Below are 19299 nucleotides of genomic sequence, written 5' to 3'. Positions count from 1 at the left end.
TTGCACTCAGTCATTAATTCATAGCTTCGGAACGGTTAGAGATATCTTTATGATGTTTTCACTAATCGCTCAAGAATTATTATGGCTTTCCATAAAAAAATTTAAAAAAAAATTAAAAATTTTTTTTCTTAAAAATAAATCAACATTTTTTTTTAGTTTTTATTTTTTTCAGTGTTCTTCACCAGCTATAGAATTTAAAACCATTTGAAAATGAAGTTTGATTCATTACGAAAAAGATCAAAAAAAAAAAAAGAGTGGCCCGGCCAAAGGTTTTTCGCAATATCGATTTGAAGAAGGGCGCACAGCGGTTTCCCATACAAAAACGGCTTGCTCGTGAAAACTGGCTGGTCAACACATGCCGTAGCGAGCGTAGCGTCAGCTGTCAATGGGGGACTTTTTGCCGTTTTGTATGGGAAACCGCTGTGCGCCCTTCTTCAAATCGATATTGCGAAAAACCTTTGGCCGGGCCACTCTTTTTTTTTTTTTGATCTTTTTCGTAATGAATCAAACTTCATTTTCAAATGGTTTTAAACTCTATAGCTGGTGAAGAACACTGAAAAAAATAAAAACTAAAAAAAAATGTTGACTTATTTTTAAGAAAAAAAATTTTTAATTTTTTTTTACATTTTTTTATGGAAAGCCATAATAATTCTTGAGCGATTAGTGAAAACATCATTAAGATATCTCTAACCGTTCGGAAGTTATGAAAAAATGACTGAGAGCAACTTTTTCGAAAAAGTGACAAAAATGCCATGTTTTGACCCCTATAACTCCGGTAAAACTCAAAATTTCGCAAAACCGTTCAAATGAAGTTCTTAAGCTAAGTACACACAATGCAAACAATTTGCAGCAAGTTGATTTGCAAGTCAAATTTGCACGTATAAACACTAGTGCAACCATTTTGCTGCAAACAAAAAACTTGCAAAATTTGTTTGCAGCCATATTTTTTGCTTGTCGTCTGTATACATTATTTTACAGTTATCTTGGTTGCGTCAGTTGCTTGCTTGTTTGCATGTGCTGTTTGCTAGTAGTCGCAATATTGCAGCAAGCAAGGCAACATGTGGGATCGCGACCAGACTATAAAAATAAGCATAAGAAGCAAAATGCTTATCACGAAATTGCTGAAAAATTAGACAAAAGTGATGATGAAATAAAAACCAAAAAATCATCATTTGCGTACTCAATTTTTGCAAGAGGTGCGCAAAGTGAAGCAGACGGTACATCGGACAACTATACCATGGATGTTTTACGATGCGCTTAAATTTATTAAAAATGACGACGGAAATGATTATAAAAATCAAAATTTGGTAAGTAGTACAATTTATTGAACATTTCGTAGTATTTACTTATTTTATATTTGTTTATATTGTCATGACCCTTCATTATCAGGCGAAACAAAAACATTTTTAAATTCTTTACGGATATCTTTTGCTTCAGTAGATGAATGAACGAAATATAAATAACGAAATAGAAACGTGTAGACACTAACGCAAAAATACAGAACGAAATAGAAATAACACAGAAAATACAAAACAACGGAACTTGCAAATGAGTGTCACTCGCAAGCACTGCAAGCAAAAATTGAAAATACGTGTAGACACTAACGCAATATATTGCACGAAATAGCCGTGCAAAAGTTTGCATGCAAAAGAAAAATTTATTGAAGCAAGAAATTTTCTTGCAATATTTGCATAGGTGTAAACATTTGTGCAAACTTTTGCTACAAATTATTTTCAACTTGCTGCAAATTGTTTGCATCGTGTGTACTTAGCTTTATATTTTCGTTGTGAACCGGAAAAGTAAAAAAGTTCGATGAAAATCGGACCTTCGGAACAGGGGTGGCCCACTTGGCAGATTTTGACTCTAAACCAATTTGTAACCAGTACCAGAGATTGCTAAAAATTAGATTGGAATTGGAAAAAACGATTAGTAATGATCAATGAAACGTAGTCTTTTTCCGAGTGCACAAGTCAAGAGGAAAGACGCATTAGAGGAAGCGGAAACGAGAATAAGAAGAAGCGGCAGCGTTGGGCATCATTTCTTGCTTTCATTAAGAGCAGCGTCAGCTGAAAAATATTAAAGCCACTCTCGACGACAACGAGTCAAGGTGGTTTCGGTGGCCTCCTGCCAGCAGGGAGCAAACAAAGCACAATTGGACGCCGGTGGGCGTATCTGAAGGGGGGCGTGGCACCTTGAATTCAGCTGGCCAAGCTCCTTCTTCTCCGACTTCTGCCTCTAGTCCTTTTCCTCTAAGCCCCGCCTGCAGCTGCCGGCCAACTGGCAGCTGACTTGTTTACACAACACTTTGCATGTGTGTGTTTGTGTGTGAGGCAATTGCACATGTGTCCATGTGTCCATGTCCATGTCCTGCCAGGGGAGGAGGAGTGGGAGTGGCAGGGGCGGAGTCGCAGGGATATGGCAAAGTCAGCAAGCAAAGCTCTGGCGGCTTAATGGACGAAACGTGCTGTTGAATTAATTTCTGGCTTTATGCTCTGCATTTTTTCCTTTCCGTTTTCCATTCAGCCGTCTTCGGTTTTTTGCATGCAGACAGAAATATACTTCAAAGCATCAGATTTCAATTTGTAGCTAAAAATCAGACCGCATTCAAATTTAAATATCAATATGAAATGTAAACTCCTATAATAAAGCAATATTTATACACAAAGGTAATTTTATGAAGTGGTTCCAATAAGACCTCAGATAACATTCAAATTTAAAAGTATTGTTCTCTGTGTTTACATTTTATATGTGATGTTCTTTTTCGGTACTTTTGCCCTCGGAAAACATTTAAATTTTTTATTGCGAACCAAGTTTATATGGGGCTATGCATAAAGCTAATAAAATCGCGCAGGCTTATGCGCCCATCGCCATCCATATCGACTGCACGGCAGATATCCTTGATTTCCTCATCGGTTACGACTTCGCCCATGATGAGCATGATCGCACGCACATCCTGGCCGCTGACGTAACCGTCGTGATCGCGATCGATGAGGTTAAAGGTGCGGCCCAGGGTGTCATCGTGATCCACAAGGGCCATTCGGGGTGCCAACATCCTCATAAACTGTGACAAATCCAGTTCTTGCCCCTCCCTCTCAGCCACCGAACGGATGAGATCGTAGAGCTCCGCTTCAGTGATCTCGTGACCCACTGAAATCAAAGCCAAACGCATCTCAGTCGCCGAAAGGGTGCCATTTGAGTCGAGATCGAATCTATCGAAGGCATCCTTCAGCTCTTCGACCTGTTCATTCGTCAGCTCAATGGCCGAAAAAGAAGGCATACCCCAAAAGCAATTCAGGAAAATTGTATAAAAAAGAGAGAAAAAATACAGAAAAAACCGATGTGTATAGAAACTGACAATCAACTCAACTCAACCGAACTCAAACTCTGTTCTCGATGGCTAATAAAACACTTAGGCAAGCAATTGTTGGTGTTGCGGTCGCAAACTTTTCCGGAATAATAATGCATCATATATAGCGAAGGAAAAGCGAGGAAAGGAGAGATGCTGAAGCATGCAGCGTTTGGAGAACCATCCATCAATTTGTCAATTCAGCGCTTGCCTTTGAGTGGCCGGCCATGGGACAGGAATGATGTTGGATGATGATGATGATGGGCAGTAGTTGTGCAGGAGTGCTGGCCATAAAAAATCAAGCAGGCTGGGATGGCGAAGGAAATACAAATAATAAATTGAATAGATGCTCCCACACTCGTCAACATGAAAGGACTTCAGATAAGGCTAATCCTTTTCTTGCTTTGAGGGCATATTGAGAGGGAAATCAATGCAAAATCCTTAGTGATTGCATTGATTGTTACAAAATTTAAATTTGAACAATCAACAGTCTAAAATAAGTGACGTCAAAAATTGGTTGATCTGAAAAAGGTGGTATACAAGAACCATGTTCTTTTCATTTTGGTCCTTCGAGCCGGATAAAAGGCGATTTCATTTTAGAGATATTTTTTTGTTATTAGACTAGGTTTAATAATTTTTTTCCTTAAAAATAATACAAATAAGTAAGAAATCACTAAGCATATTTATCATATCATAGCGCTTTTCTAATGCTTTTTCGCTTGACTTTAACAAATGCTCGGGCTAAGCTCCCCTTTGTTCTCGGAGGACGGGAAGCCAATGACTTGTCAAGGATTTCCAGGCTTAGCAAATAAGTTTGCCGGCAGCCCATTTGATTCATTCAACTTTGAGGCCTGCTCTTGTTGCTCGCATTTCCCCCGAGAGACTTTCAGCCGAGATGATAGGCAAATGAAATGTTGTCGCCGTCCCACATGACGAATGATTAATGACACGAATGATACATTTCTCCCGGGCCAAATTCAAAAACCACGAGCCAGTCAAAAGTTTAAACTTAATTTGAACTGAAAGCAGGCACTTTTTCAGTCGGTGTCACGGTCCCTCGTTGCAAATTGCGCTAGTCAGAGCTCAGAGCTCAGATCTCGGAGCTTAGTGGGGGGATACTGTTTGCAAAGTGACTGAGTCCCGGGGTCTTCTTCTGCTACATTAGCCTACATCCTCCGCTCTACAACCTACATCCTACATCCTACTCAGGATTCCTCTGATGCAGCAACAACTTGTGCTTGTGTATTTGCTTAAGCCGAGGTCGCTTTGCTGTTTCCTTCCGCCGCTTTTCCACTTTTCCACTTTCCCGCCGAGGAAAAGGGGGTGGCGAGAAAATTGATTTTGAAATAGTTGGTCTGCCTTTTTAAATTTGATTGACGTTATTACATTACATAACATCGCACACTAAGAGGAAAGAGGAAAGGCGAAGCAGCTGGCTTAAGTTATTCATCCATTTGGCCCCTACTTAGGGGTTGGGGGAGGGTTAGGCGGTGGGTGGTTTAGAGGACAACAACAAGTGGAAAACTGTCATTATATTTGAGTTATTGATGGTTCTTTTTTTCAAAATCATTTTGCAACAATGTTGCCACTACCCAAGCACACACACACGCACATATAGAATTTTTTAGCCACACGCTGACAGGCTCTACACCCCCTACCTCCACCACCCCCTACCAACACACACACACACACTGTTACATTCACGCTTAGTTAAACGCATGGCTGTGGCTTGTTAACGCCGACAAGCGCAAAAGTTTGCCGTTCACCGAATGCTTGCGATAATCGACAAGCTCTCACATACTCGACCGATTGCACTGAGAGAAAATGTTACTAAACTTCCAGAAAGTCAATATGTAATCCCGTCTAAATGTGCGATTATAAAGTGATATATAAGTGATATAAAGCATAGCGAATCAAATCTTTAAAACTTAGAATTTCCGGAATCAGCATGAATGTCATTTCAAAAATTAATAAAAATCCCTTCATTTTTCTTAAGTCACATACAAAACCTTTTTTAAACGTCATCATTATGATAATCACAGTATAGTAGAAAAAATAATAGCTCCTAATTTAATCAGGTGAATAATATTTTTACAAATATTTACAAATCAAAAACACAAGACTAAAATGGTCTATGTTCTTTCAGTGCAGAAAACACACAGTGGCAAGCAACCTGCTCGCTTTCAGGACATTCTTTGAATTGAGGCTGTGTATTGAATTTTACCCTGTTTTGGCAACTGTCCAAATACCATTTCAAAAACTGACATTTAAAATTATGGAAATTCAGCCGCCCATATCTCTGCCCCTACACCCCCCTCCCCGAGGCACCATTATGTAATTGTTATTGTAAATAGTTTTATGCAAATTTTCCCGCTGTCAGCAAAACTGTCAACGGACCTTGATTGATGCATGCCGACAGTTTGCATATGAATCATCGCTCTTCTGACTGTGTGTGTGTATAAAAGTGTTTCTGTGTCCAATTTCATTTCTTGCTGTATTTAGTTTTTAAATATTTATGGCATTATTTTTCCTCTGCTCACTCTGCAGTGCGAAGCGAACGCACTCAGTCTTCATTTACAATTAACGTCTGTTTGGCTTGGTTTGGCCGGACTTGGCTTTTGGCCTCGCAATTAAAACAATTTACGCGCTCAATTTAAGCCAGCGCAAACAAACATGAATGGTGGCCAAAGGAGCTGAGCTGCTTGGTGTTGCAGCTAGCTGAGCTCCGAGGAGAAGATTTGTAGTGCTTTAGCCAAGCGCTTTCGACTTGGTAAATGCATAATGGACAAAGTGTTGTTGCCTTCTCTTGGTTTTGCTTTTGTTTTTGCGGCTGCTGCTGCTGGCCCACAATGGTGGCGCTAAAAATAGCAACGAGGCGAAGTGACGAAAAGCAAACGAACTAAGCCAAGAGCGCGCGTCAGCCATTCGACATTGGCCCGGTCCAGGCGATATCCTCACCTTACACTGAGTCCAAGGACTTAATGCATTTGGAAGTTTTCAGACTAATTCCCATTTTTTTTGGAGAACTTAATTAAAGTTCTTATAATCCAGAATATCTGAATTAAGATTATATCAAGAATTAATAAATATCCTTACAGTTTTTTTAAGTAATTCACAAAACCTTTTTGAAGGTCATACCAGTATAATTGAAATATCCTTTGTTCCTACCTAATAATTTAATCAACGATTAAATTATAAAAATCTTCTGGATAAAAAACAAAGAGAGAATTTAAACCTAAAAGATCATGGATTCTTATCAGTCTACATACTGATATTAAATGTATTTTTCCAGTGCAAGTTTCATCCTTCTCTATGAAAACTGTCCTGAAATGCCAGGATCTGTCAAAGGACGATTGTCATACCTTTCCAGGGTATCGATTTCTTCGATTAAGCCAGCTTCTTTTGGGCCGTACCTCTTTCTTTTTTTTTCTGTCCCACTTCTGCCCCCCTTTTGCCTTTTTTAAGAGGGGAAGTGGGCGGGTGAAAGGGGGATGTCCATTATCCACTTTAAGTTGCCCGCCCTTGCTGCGTGTGTGTGTGTGTGAGTGTCCTGGTCTCCTTTCTGCATGGGTATATGTGTTCAGCTTGGTTTGTGTTTGTTGTTCGTTTCGCTGTTTGCTTTTGCTTGCCACAGCAATGTCCTATGTTTGTGTGAGTTTATGTTTGCTTCTGGTTATGCCCCACAGTTGTAACCGCGCGCGTGTGTGTGTGTGTCTGTAAGTGTGCTTGTGTGGGGATATATGTATATGTATATGCGGATTCCAATCAATATCGTAGACGCAGTCGCCGCTGGTGGCCGCTTTTGCCCATTAAGCTGCATGTACACCAACTTACTGTCGTATTTTTAGAACATGCCAGTTGTTGTTCTTCTTCCTCTCGATTTTTTCCCGCTCCCCGCTTGTTTTTTTCCCGTTGTATTACGCCATGTAGCTGCTCTTTAAGGGCAAAGCATTCCATTATCCTTGAATGGCGAATTTCCCAAGGATTTCAGCATTCAGCTTTCAGCTCCTGATGCAGCTGGCATGCGCATTGTTATTGCAAACTGCTGGCGCTCCGAGGTGCTCGCCGCATTTATTTTTAGTTACCGCCTGAATAAATCCATCCCCAGCACTTCATCCGACCATCAGCCTTGCCCAGCTCAGCTCAGCTCCTCTCGCCACATGGCGGCCATTGTTTGGTGCTCCACTCCAGTCCAGTGCATCCCATCCCCTTCCATTCCAGCCAACAGAATCAACAGCGGAGGTAAATGCATAATTAAGGTGCAAAAATCAGAGGCCGAATGCATTTGGCTTGAAATTAAATCTGCACTATTCAAAGGAAATTCGTATATCTCCGGACTTTGGTTGTAACATTTCAGAGGGAGAGGAATAGCTTTTGAGGGGAGGTTGGAAACCACTAGTAACGGTGAGATACAAGATAAAGCTAAGATATTAGGTTGCATTCTCCTGCTTTACTTGAAAGTTATTGTTGGAATTTTGTAAGAAAATCCATGATTTTAATTAACCAGAGATAAGTTTAAAATGGAAATGCATTTGGCTAATTCTGCAACATATCGCCTACAAAATGTTACAAGTTAATTACTAATACCTACAACTTACTAATGCAAGATACCTTTGTAATTGCTCAAAAGTATGCAATGAAAATGAATATTTCGTTGAAGCAAGAGTTACAGCTTTAAAGCATCTTAACCTGTGAATTGAAATGCATCCTTGGCAAACCCAACCACAAGAAGAAGGCTGAAGCGTCGACACCCTGGTGATCTCTGGACAAGAGGACGCCATCAAACCCGCGTCCTGAGACAGTAATGTAGAACTGTCAATGTTATAAAATTGTTCTTTCCACACTCATGTTATGTTTCCAGTTATTTGTTTCTATGTTCTAAATTATGCGTTTTATAACCATTAAGTTGGTTGATCAACGCTATAAATAAAAATATGCTATATAATCCAAAAAAAAAAAAAAAAAAAAAAAAAAAAAATGTGAATTGAAATGGTTTTTCCAAAGCCATTTTCTTTTATCCCCACCCCTTTATCAAAGCCAAATCCATGATATTTGTTTTCTGTATTTGGAACATGCCAGTCGAAACGGCAGGTGGCGAAAGTGCAGACCATTACTTCTCCTTCACTTTGAATTGCGGCAAGTACACTGTGCACTCGCACTCGGGTGATAATCGCAGACAATTCCTTCGATTCCTGTGCGCATTCAGTAAATGCCAGAGCGTTTTTTCCCATCTCCCATCAGGGGCCATTGTTCTGCCTCCAGTCCTCAGTCTCCGGGTCTCCGGGTCTCCAGGTCCCCGAGCACAACTTCCGTCTTTGGCATAACACATCAGCTTGACTCTTAAGTGGTTTCTAGTTAGTTTGCAATTTTCACTTGGCTAGAACACCCCACAATTCTGCTTATTTCTTTTTTTATTTTCATCTTTCTGAATGCATGTGTTGTTGGGGGCGTTGTTTTTGTGTGTGTGTGGCGGTTTTATGAAAAGACTGTGGCCCAGGAAGAGCAAGTTTTTGTCACGCATATTTGCTGTTTGTATGTGATCCCCCCTTTGTTCGGTAGGGAAACCTGCTGCAGCAGTTTCGTTGCGAGACAATGGCCTGAACTTTTGCAACCAGATTTCTTTTGCAGACACTCACACCCACACTCGCATATCAGCCACTAGAGACCACCGCCTACCACCTTTGAGAAGCGACTTTTGTGTGCAGTTGATCCTTCGGCGGCAATTGTCCTCGCCTGTCAGTCGAGAGACAAAAGTCGAGTCAAAACAGTAAATGTAATTATTGGGAAACGGCAGCGCTTAGTTTGAGGTGACACTGCCACACAGCCACGACCCAGGAAAAGAAGAACCACCATTCGCCATTGAAAATTGCAACAGAAGCAGATCAAAGTTCGCCGGGGGCAACTGTAGACGAAGCAGAGCATAAAATGAAAAATAAATAAGAAATAAGCAGAATGCTGAAGCCAAATGCACTTTTCCCCTTCTTTTTGGCCAAACGCAGCCAAGTGACTTGAGGGCAAAAAATGGCAAATTAAATTTTGCTCGCAAAATGCAACGAAATGGAAGAGGAGAGCGGAGGTCGGTGAGGAGAAAGGAAACAGGACGAAACGTAGCCAAACGAAACAGGACGGAAGAAACAGGATAAGCTCTGTTCAGCCACAGAGCAAGCAAAGGAATTAAAGCTCGAGTAATTTCTAAAAACACCAAAAACCATCAGGAGACAGAAAACTGAAACCCGGGCTCCGAAAAAACACAGACAGGAAAAGAGTCTATCGAGAGCAACCGCAATTACTGAGCCAACCGCAGAAAATACGAGCCAAAAGCAAAAGAGCTCAGTGCTCTATTTGTTTATTTTCGCCGGCTGCCATAGGATATGCAATTAATATTTAGATTGATTTTCAATTGTAACAAAAACCCGCAAAGGACGTGCCAGCAGCCCGGGGTTGGAAATTGTGTGGAAATTTCAACGGGCGGCGGGCGTTGGATGCATTCAAGCAGCGCCGCAATAAAAATCGTTGTAATTTTGCATGGCTCTCGTATCACTGAAATGTTGGAAATGGCGAAATGGAGCAGGATCGGGGGAAATATAAAAAAAACGGAGGGCTGGCTACGTGTGTGCGCCATTTCTATCGTCATCTATATCCGATATGTGTAATGGCTGCCAAGAGGCAGACACTGTCATTCAATAATCTTTCACTTTGCCCGGCCTGTGCCGCAAAAAGTATTCGAAAAGTAGGACACGAACATGAGTAAACCAAGCGGAAAACGTAATCCAGAAAATAAAGCTCCATTCGAGATTATTTACGTTTTAAATGAAAATTTCCGAGTCTGACTATTTCGGTTTCCAGCTAATTTAAGTAATCATGTAAATAATTAATAAAAGGTTTTTATTGAATTTATTAAAGCTCAATTCCATATTATTTTGGATTTAATTAAATTGTATTGCCATTAAAGGTATTTATGGTTAAATTAATAGAGCTTGTAAAATATATTTATTCCTTGATTCATGGAAATACAAATGTTAATTTTGTAAAATTTACCAGAGCTTTTTTCTCTTTAAAGTTGAACATTTTGCATAGTTTAATTTAAGTTAAGATTAAAGTTGAATGCACTTCCAGGGCAAGCTGTTGGGTTATATCTCAGCTATGAGTTATTACAATTTCATTCACCTATTGGAAAAAATTCTATTTCCATTACCCCATTACCATTGATCCCCTAGCTCCAATCTTAGGAGACAAGCGAGCTGAAATTTGAGTTGGACAACAAAAGACATTTGACAATTGAGAGATGACAAATGACCAACAGGGAAAACTTGAGCTTTGGGGTTGGGTTGGGGCGGCAGGAGAGCTGACGATTGATTGCATTATAGATGATGTCGTTGCTGGCCACGCCCCCTCTGGACTTTTAGCCCGGTAACAGGGTATTTATTTGTATTCAATCTGTTTGCCTGTTTGTCAGTTGGTTTTCAAATGTTTGCACGAGCAAACACAAAAGACGCAGCACTCAGTTGAGTTCAGTTCGGTTGGGTTCTACCTGCTGCTCCGCCCACTCGCCATTTTCATTCCCCTTTGGCAAGCGCCGACAAATTGTGTCAATATTTGTTACCACTGACGAGCCAAGAGATTTAATTTCCTCTTATCGACTGGGGATGACTCGCTGTGGATTGCCGGAGTGGGAAACTAAAAACAAAAGCCAGTTGTCATCAATATTGCTCAAACAGAGTCCAGTTCCCAAGCCATCTCCCTGTCCGGTCATATGGACTGACCCACGTCCCCACAGATATGGCCAATCGACCGAACATCGCTCATTGTTAAGCTGCAACTGCACCACTACGGCACTACTAAACCACCGATAAAAGTGGTTAGCTCCTTTGAGCGCTCCACTCCAACAGAAGGTATTGTTAATTGCCGGCTAAACACAAGATGGGTTTTGCTTGGAAGGCTGCTCTTAACTTGAAGCAATCAATATCGAGCATACGCCAGGTGGGCCACATAGAACTTATATCTGCCGGACAGCTAAAAGCCTTATATTACAAATTTATGCAGACCGTCTTGATTGAACGATTAGGGGATAAGTCCAGAGTACAATGGTACAAATATCTGAATTTTTGTATTAAGAAAGGAAAGAAACAAACAAATTAAAATATTATCAAATAATATATTAAGATTTTATGTGAAATCGTCTATTAGAAATCTAAATGCAACTGGAAATAGTAATTAACTAGAATTTAAATAAAATCTACTCAGGACGAAAGCATTAAAAACGTGGAAAATATTTGTCTAACTAAAAACAGTTTCTTAGAAAAGTGTGTAAAATTTATAAAGATTTGCAGAGAAGTATTCTTGAAATATTCACCTTAACATACAATTTTTGTGAAAAGAACTCCTGGCAACGGAAGACAAGATACCTTTTTTCCTTCTATGGAAAAACCTTTGCTGACCATCGTCATTCCATCGGCATACCATTGTACAAGCCCCTAATTTCCACGCACTTTGTATGCCCGTCGCGTATCAATTTCCAGGAAAATCCTTAGCAAATACAAATAAAACATTTTCCTTTCTTGTTGCCTCCCTCTTCTAATTTTTTTGGGTTTTTCTTTTTCGTGTCTCAGCCAAGCTGGATGGCGTGAAGACGTACATGCGGATGCGACGTGTGCCGAATCATCTGCAGGTGAAGGTCATCAAATGGTTCGATTACCTGTGGCTTACGCAAAAATGCTCGGACGAGGAGCGCGCCGTGTCCTGTCTTCCTGATAAATTAAAGGTAAGTACACGCCGGAACACGATTTGTCCATTACTAAAGGCCAAATCTCATCCCCATTCCATTCCCGCTGCTGCTGCTGCTGCTGCTGCCCTTCGTCATCCCGGCAGGCTGAAATAGCAATTAACGTCCATTTAGATACACTTAAGCGGGTGGAGATTTTCCAAAACACCGAGGCCGGATTCCTGTGCGAACTGGTTCTGCGCCTGAGGCCCGTGCTCTTCTCGCCCGGCGACTATATCTGCAGAAAGGGTGAGTCCCTAAGCCTAAGGCCAATTGTTTCGGAATCCTCAATAGTTTTTTGTGCTCCAATTGGAATCGCCCCATTTAGGCGAGGTGGGCAAGGAGATGTACATTGTGAATCGAGGACGATTGCAGGTGGTGGCCGACAATGGAAAGACGGTGATGGCCTCCCTGAAGGCTGGTTCCTATTTTGGCGAGATTAGTATACTCAATATGGGCACCGCAGGTAAAGAACTTGGTAAATATCCCGTTTTAGTGCGACAGGCGGAACAATAGCGATAACGTAACTACTACAACAACCTTCCAACCCCCTAAAAGCCCAGAAAAAAATAGAAAAATTTAAAAATCTATTAATCAACAGACACACTCACACACTCTAGAAAGCATACAACGTATCGGTGTCTATGTGTGGAATGTAATTGTCTAAAATTGTGCAACTAAGTGTTAAATGGAGTCCCCCGATCCCACCGAGCAACATACATACATATATAGTTTAGAGAAATCCCGCAGCACATATGTAACCAACTAGCCGAGCACTCGAATCAATTTTAATAGAATTTGCATTTTAATTTATTAATACCATAAGGGGAAATACAATTTTCGTTCGTTTTTTGTTTCGGTTTCGATCATTTTTTGCAAGTTTAAATTGTTCAATTTTGTTTTTTGCGCCCGCCCTTAGAGTATGCAACGAATTTTTATTGCTCACCGTTTTCACAGGGTTGAAAAATTAATGAATGTCAAATGCAATTATTGCACCTGCATGCACTCACACGGGTCTCTCGCATTCATTGTTCTCGACATTTTTATTATAGGCATATATATTCGGAAAAAAGGGATGCAATAATTGTGGTTGCGAAGCGGAAAAAATAATTTACTGCACTTTATGGAGCTTTAAGGTCGCGTAACAGTTGGCCAGCCAAGTGTAAAACCCTTTAGTTTCCTTCAGTTCATCATAATCAACGCGATTGTGCGCCATCCAAATGCATGTGCGATATCTGTTCGTCGCATTCTCGAAGGTGTGTGCCATCTAATTAAGTTTGCGAAGCAGCAAGAGTGGCGAAAGCAACTCAATTTGCAGGCAAAAGTTAAGGAGGTGGCCCAAAAGTTTTGCACTAAATCCCCCCGAGCACCATACACCCAGCAATTAGAGACGGCGAAATCGAATTGTCTAAAGTTCTTTGTGTTTCTGCATGATTTAAGCATTATTCTGGTCTGGTTCCATTCGTATGCGCTCAAGGGTGAGAAGTGCCTACAGGAATTTGGCACCGAAACGCAATTTCTTACGCTAGTTAGTCGCTCTCTGTCTCTACTTTAATCTCTCTGTCTCTCTCTCTCTCTCTCCATATACAACATATATTTATCTATATTTGTCTCTGAGTCGATGTTGTTGTTGTATTGCTTTGCCTGGACGTAATTTAAACGTTTCTCCACACGTAATTGTATTGCGAGTTGTGTAATTTCAATTAAGTATACGACCCGTTAACACAAGCTACTCCTTCGAAGCGATTCTTCTTGCTGGCGAGTGGCCACCAGAAATGCATATACCGAATTTGGATATAAAGGTTTTAATCAGAACATCTTTTCCGTTGATCCCATTCAATATTTACTTCCTATTTTCCCCCAACATCCATGTTGTGTGGCATGCAATTTTAATGTCTTTGTGCGCCCAAGTCAACAAGAAGAATCGACAGACACACACTGACTTGAGAAACACAGACTCACACAGACCCACTCCGGGAAATGCTTCTTTGCAAGACCATTAAACTTTTCTCTTTGCGTTGGCAAACATTTGCTTTGCCAACTTTCCCGATGCGAAACAAAAACAGGCAACCGACGCACAGCCAGCGTTCGCTCGGTGGGATACAGCGACCTCTTCGTCCTGAGCAAGAAGGACATGTGGGACGTGCTGAAGGAGTATCCGGCGGCGCGTGTTCGTCTGGAGTCGATAGCCGTCAAGCGATTGGAGAAGTACAAGAAGGCCCCGCTGGAGAAAGGTGAGGCACTTGTCTTATTTATCCACCCAACCTCCCTCCTCCCTGCTGTGCCCCAACCCCACAACATCCAGAAAACCAACAGAATCCCCGCCCAAATACAAATACCACTCGAAATTCAAAGATACCCATACGAATACGAATACGATTGCCCCAGAATAACACGATTCGATTGTTTTCGCCTTCCGTTCCGTCTCTCCTTCCTTTCATTTTTCGTTCTTATCGATTTCCTTTGTGAACGATTTTGATTTTAAAACACAGTCAAATACTTTAATGTAGTTGCCATGGGCCGCTGTCAATCGACGCCGGGCTTGGTCGAGAGCTGCGGCCGCACCTCTCTGGAGGAGATGTGGCTGCCGCCGGCGACGGTGATGCACCACCACCAGGCGCTCCAGCAGCAACAGCAGCAGCAGCAGCTGCAGCAGCCATACCAGGCGGCCCAGCAGCAGCACCTGCCACATCGTCAGGAGTCGACGCAAACCTCCTCTCAGACGCACGGGTACAGGTGAGCTTAACGTCAATAAAAGCGGTCAAAGTAATGGCACAGCCTTCAAGTGGGGCAATTGTGGATGCTGGCTTTTGCTGGGGCCTTTAACAAGTTTGCAACCTAGCGGGATATTTGAACTACTACAAAAATGATTTTATAAGAACTTTTTCAATGAGAAATATGTACAATGTATTATTCTTACATAACTCTTTAAGGAATTGTACAGACCAAAAACTAATAGGTTCATTTATAGCATATAAAGGATCAACTGCTTTTAAGGGCCGTTTTCTCGTCCGTTTGTTAAATTTAAAGTTGTGTTGAAACCTTGAAATCGTATGGGAAATCAGAGTTTTAACCCTACTTTAAATTTAACAGGCGGACGAGAAAACGGCCCTAAGTATATCGTACGAGTGTAGCACACTTTTCGGCAACTAAAAATTGTCAAGAATGTTCTAAAGCCGATTCTTTGCAATCATTTCATACATAATATTATAACTCTTTTTTAAGAAATCCTACCTTTGAGTTAGTATTAGTATTCCTGTTAATTTCCAAAGGTAATTTCTTAAATGCAAATAAAATCTTTAAAAGTTCTTGAGTCTTTCCACAGAAAATATTTATATTTAACGAATTGTTCTTATCTGAGCTATTATTTTGACCGCACTATACCCTGCTTTCCCTTTAAACTTACTTACTTATCTTACGTATAATCCCTGCAGTCCACGTAGTTATGCCGATCGCTTGGTCCGGGCCACTGACTCCCCCAGATCGGTTAGCCCCAGTGCCCATGGATCCGAGGAACGACCACGTAGTCGAACGACTTCACATCACTCGATAAGACCGCAATCTCAGCCCAGCCACACGGGTAAGCACCCATCACATGTAAAATCTTATAAAAGAATGTACCGTAACCATATAATCCCCATTTTTAGGTCACATTTGCGACTCCAGTTCGCACCTGGAGTGCTACGGAGCTGGTGTGGGCGGGGCTGGTGGTGGAACCACGCCCCTTTTGGGCTCCCACGAAGTTCTCGAGGATGAGATCAAGAGGCTGAGGGAACGACTGCATACGGTGGAATCGGAGAATCAGGCCCTCAATACGAAGCTCTCGCAGCAGCAATGGGATCTGGAGAATCGACTGGCCGAGATCGAGATGCAGATCTGCGGAGTGTCGTCCACATCCAGCGTGGATCCCGAGAACGAGACGGAGGAGCTGGAACGGAACAGAGAGAGTATCATATAACACGGGAGCGTGCTGCCCCATCAGGCGATCGGTATGGTGTACATATCATGTTCCTCATGATTCCACGATCATCATTGATCATCTGAACAACTGACTGCATCCGGCGATCGGGCGATTTGGATCATTAAACCGCATCATATCGCATCTATCTCGCATCTCGCTTCCCCAATCTCCCACTCTCTATCTGTCTCGTATTTGTGTTTCTCCCTGTCTCTTTCACTCACTGTGTTTTTGTATTTGTGTGTATGTGTGTTATGCATGCAATCCAAATTGCCTTACTAACGAAAAAACAAAAAATCAAATAAAAAATAAACATAACCAGGAGCAGCAACAGCTATACAGCAGCAGGAGGATCGGAGGAATCAGGAGAATCAGAATCAGGATCAGGAGGATCACGGGCGGCCAATCGAAAGTGAAATGGCGACTCAGACCTGTGCCAAATACTTTTCGCTCTAGAGAGCCATAACGAGAGAGATAGAGAGGGGAGGACAGGGCGTCAGATGTGAAGCCCCCCAGATGAAGATGTGCAATTAATATCTCTTATGATCCCGCAACACCAAAAGTAAATGCAAAAAGCCAATAATGGCACTGCCAAAGAATATTCTCTGTACATAGAAATGGAAGAAATTCAGATCAAAATATACGCAAAACGATTGTAATTGATTTAGTTGTGCACAAGCGATCGGAGAAGCTTTAGTAGATAATCCGAGAGAACTCTTTCCAGAACCCCTAAGAACTTGTTACCCAAACACTTACACTTTTTCCATACTAAGCTCAGAAATAGATTGAGATTTACATAGATATCATTAGGCCTAGACGCTCTTCGCTCCTTTTAATGGTTACTAAACCAAACCGAAACGGGTATTCGAATTCCCATTGTAAATACTTTCGCTCTAGGAACTCAATTAGCATTATGGTCAATGACATAAGTATGGATCATCTGAAAAAATAACTAAAAGATTACTTTAACTCATGGGTGTAACAAATGAATCGTATATCTATTGTAATATTTGCTAATTGTAATTCGAAAAACAAAAATTTACTAGATGTGTATATGGGAAACGATTTACTTTACAACTGAAAATAATGCATAAACAATTTATGGACAACTAAGTGAATATTTGCAAAATATTTGTACTATTGGAAAAGAACTGCCAGAGCATACACCACACACTCGAAAAACTATATTAATAATAATAATAAACATAAAGAAAACTCAAAGAAAACGCTAAGGACATTAAACTATTAATACAACCAATATTAATGAGTAGATATGTCAAAGAGAAAACACTTTTAATGCAATATTATATTGTACTACTGTCGTATATAGTATCTACATTATACATGATCTACATTACACTTGATATGGTAAAAATTTAAAGGTCTAAATGTATTTAAATTTAGTTAGTTGCCCCAAAAGCCAAAAACAATGCTGAAGATCGTAGTTGAGACAAAAAAAACCAAGATTAATTTAGGCAAGAGGGTTCTGTAGCAGAACACAGAACGCAGTTCACGAATCCCCATAATATGGGGCCTGCGATAAAGAAGAAACAAAAGATTTAGCTGTAATTCTAGTTATACCTAGTTATACCATTAGATGTGTACCAGAGAAGACCAAAAAAAGATCGAATCTCGATCGATTAAGAAAATTGTTCAGTGTCAACTCCCCAAATATTGAAAACCACAAGCTGAGTTGATAAGGAAATCTATTAATTCTAACTCGAATAAGAACCTAAACCTTACAGAATGAGCAGGCGTTTGAGCCAGGATACGTTTGAGTATCTGCCGAGAAAACGGAAACTGGAACGAAACTCATTTCATGCCAACAATATAAAGGCCAAAAACTTAAGCTCAAATTTTGTTAGGATTTTTCTTAGATTTTTATCGAGGTTAACTTATTTTCCTTTTTCTAGAAAACAAATAGAAGGAAATTCTTTTTTCGTATTTTTCAACCTAATTACTTTTTGGAATATCATATAACGGATTAAAAATTAATTAATAATTACAATAAACATTAAATGGGGTTTCATCTAAGACAAAGCTTATACCGAACAAGAAAAGTGTTGAACGAGAACTTTTAAGGGTTTATCGTATTTTTGATTCCTTAGTTAGCCAATTATTGCCAAGGTTAAAGTTGAATAATATAACTAAATTAAATTACATTTTTATGGCTTATTAGCACGCTTATCGCAGGGCGGAGGCTCTGTCCCCTGTTAGTATTATTCCCTCTGATTTCTTCAATGTTTTCCGTTAGAGCCCGTATAGACATATATCTATTTGTTATTGAACGTAAAATACAAGGAACTACATCGATTCGGTTGTGTTGTTGACGCCAGGTGAAGGAGGAATAGTTGGCGAGTTTGAATGGCTTACATAATAATAATTTTAAAATTATTTGATGCATTGAGATCTATGAAAGAAAGAAAACAAAACAAAAGAAGAACATTTATAGCTTTATTTTTACTATAAATTAATTAATTAATTTATAAGGACTAAAAAGTAAATTAATTCAGCATTAACTTCATAGCAAAAACACAGAGAAACACCAAAGTTCTCAGATCATCGGGCGAGAAAAGGCATTTTTAAAATCGGTCACTATAAATCAGATCAGATCAGACAAGGCCCCGATTTGCAGCAGGTAAATCGAGCTTATCGTGCGAGAGAGTTTCAAAGCCGTTTACATTGCTGAACCACTCTAAAATCTGAAAAGGGTAAAAAAGAAAACCAAAACAAATGGAATTATAAAATAAAAACGGCAACCAAAACCAGAAAGAAAAACTGAAATACAAATAAAATCAAAACAAAACAAAAAAAATTCTTAATACATGAAAATCGTGCGTTTCGTTTTGCTTCGGGGGGCCGATATCACAATATCCATCGACTCATCCATCCACTTAGGCCAACAATCGGTCGATCGGTCGATTGCGACTGCAACTGCAACTGCATGTCGTAATCAATGGGATCTGAGAAAAAGCCGCAAAATTGTTCAATTACAAAGGCCGAAACCACACACTCATCGGATTGCCGACGCCTGCAATTAACGAGCTGGTTGAGTAGTCGAGTCCATTAGGCCAACACTCTCGAGTCTCGAGAACCAACTTACCGCTTTGCTAGGCGGAAACGTGGCACCTGAGCGAATTGGGGGCCCAAAACAAAAGCGCCAACAAAGCGGGTAAGCAAAACAAGCCGAGATCGGGCCAAAAACGATGACGTCGCTGGATTCCAATTCAAAAC

At 40.5% G+C, this 19299-nt stretch overlaps 2 protein-coding genes across 6 annotated transcripts in view; one reads left to right on the top strand and one right to left on the bottom strand.

Annotated features, from left to right (window-relative positions):
• Positions 1 to 18897, top strand: part of LOC108062252 (cyclic nucleotide-gated channel rod photoreceptor subunit alpha) — a 68419-nt gene extending 49522 nt beyond the window's left edge. For 2 of the 5 annotated variants that reach the window (XM_070214022.1, XM_070214018.1), the window contains 7 exons: positions 11956 to 12107; positions 12215 to 12356; positions 12436 to 12585; positions 14174 to 14341; positions 14600 to 14843; positions 15542 to 15687; positions 15755 to 18897. In XM_070214022.1, the coding sequence (XP_070070123.1) occupies positions 11956 to 12107; positions 12215 to 12356; positions 12436 to 12585; positions 14174 to 14341; positions 14600 to 14843; positions 15542 to 15687; positions 15755 to 16065 (1313 nt within the window). In that variant the 3' untranslated portion in view covers positions 16066 to 18897. The remainder of the gene's footprint in view (positions 1 to 11955; positions 12108 to 12214; positions 12357 to 12435; positions 12586 to 14173; positions 14342 to 14599; positions 14844 to 15541; positions 15688 to 15754) is intronic. The other 3 variants (XM_070214020.1, XM_070214021.1, XM_070214019.1) reach the window with 3 other exon arrangements.
• LOC108062254 (uncharacterized) lies at positions 2695 to 3368 on the bottom strand. Its single transcript, XM_017148843.3, has one exon. The coding sequence runs from the start codon at positions 3275 to 3277 to the stop codon at positions 2813 to 2815; it is 465 nt and encodes a 154-aa protein (XP_017004332.1). The 5' UTR covers positions 3278 to 3368; the 3' UTR covers positions 2695 to 2812.
• Positions 18898 to 19299: the final 402 nt, after the last annotated feature.

Source organism: Drosophila takahashii, chromosome 2R (genome assembly GCF_030179915.1).
Source record: "Drosophila takahashii strain IR98-3 E-12201 chromosome 2R, DtakHiC1v2, whole genome shotgun sequence".
In the NCBI taxonomy this organism is placed as follows: Eukaryota; Metazoa; Arthropoda; class Insecta; order Diptera; family Drosophilidae; genus Drosophila; species Drosophila takahashii.
Note: the sequence above shows the minus strand (reverse complement) of the source record. Positions and strands in the feature narration are given on the sequence as shown.

Coding starts and splice junctions, on each gene's coding strand:
- LOC108062254 (XM_017148843.3), bottom strand. CDS start 3,277: ATGCCTTCTTTTTCGGCCATTGAGCTGACGAATGAACAGGTCGAAGAG.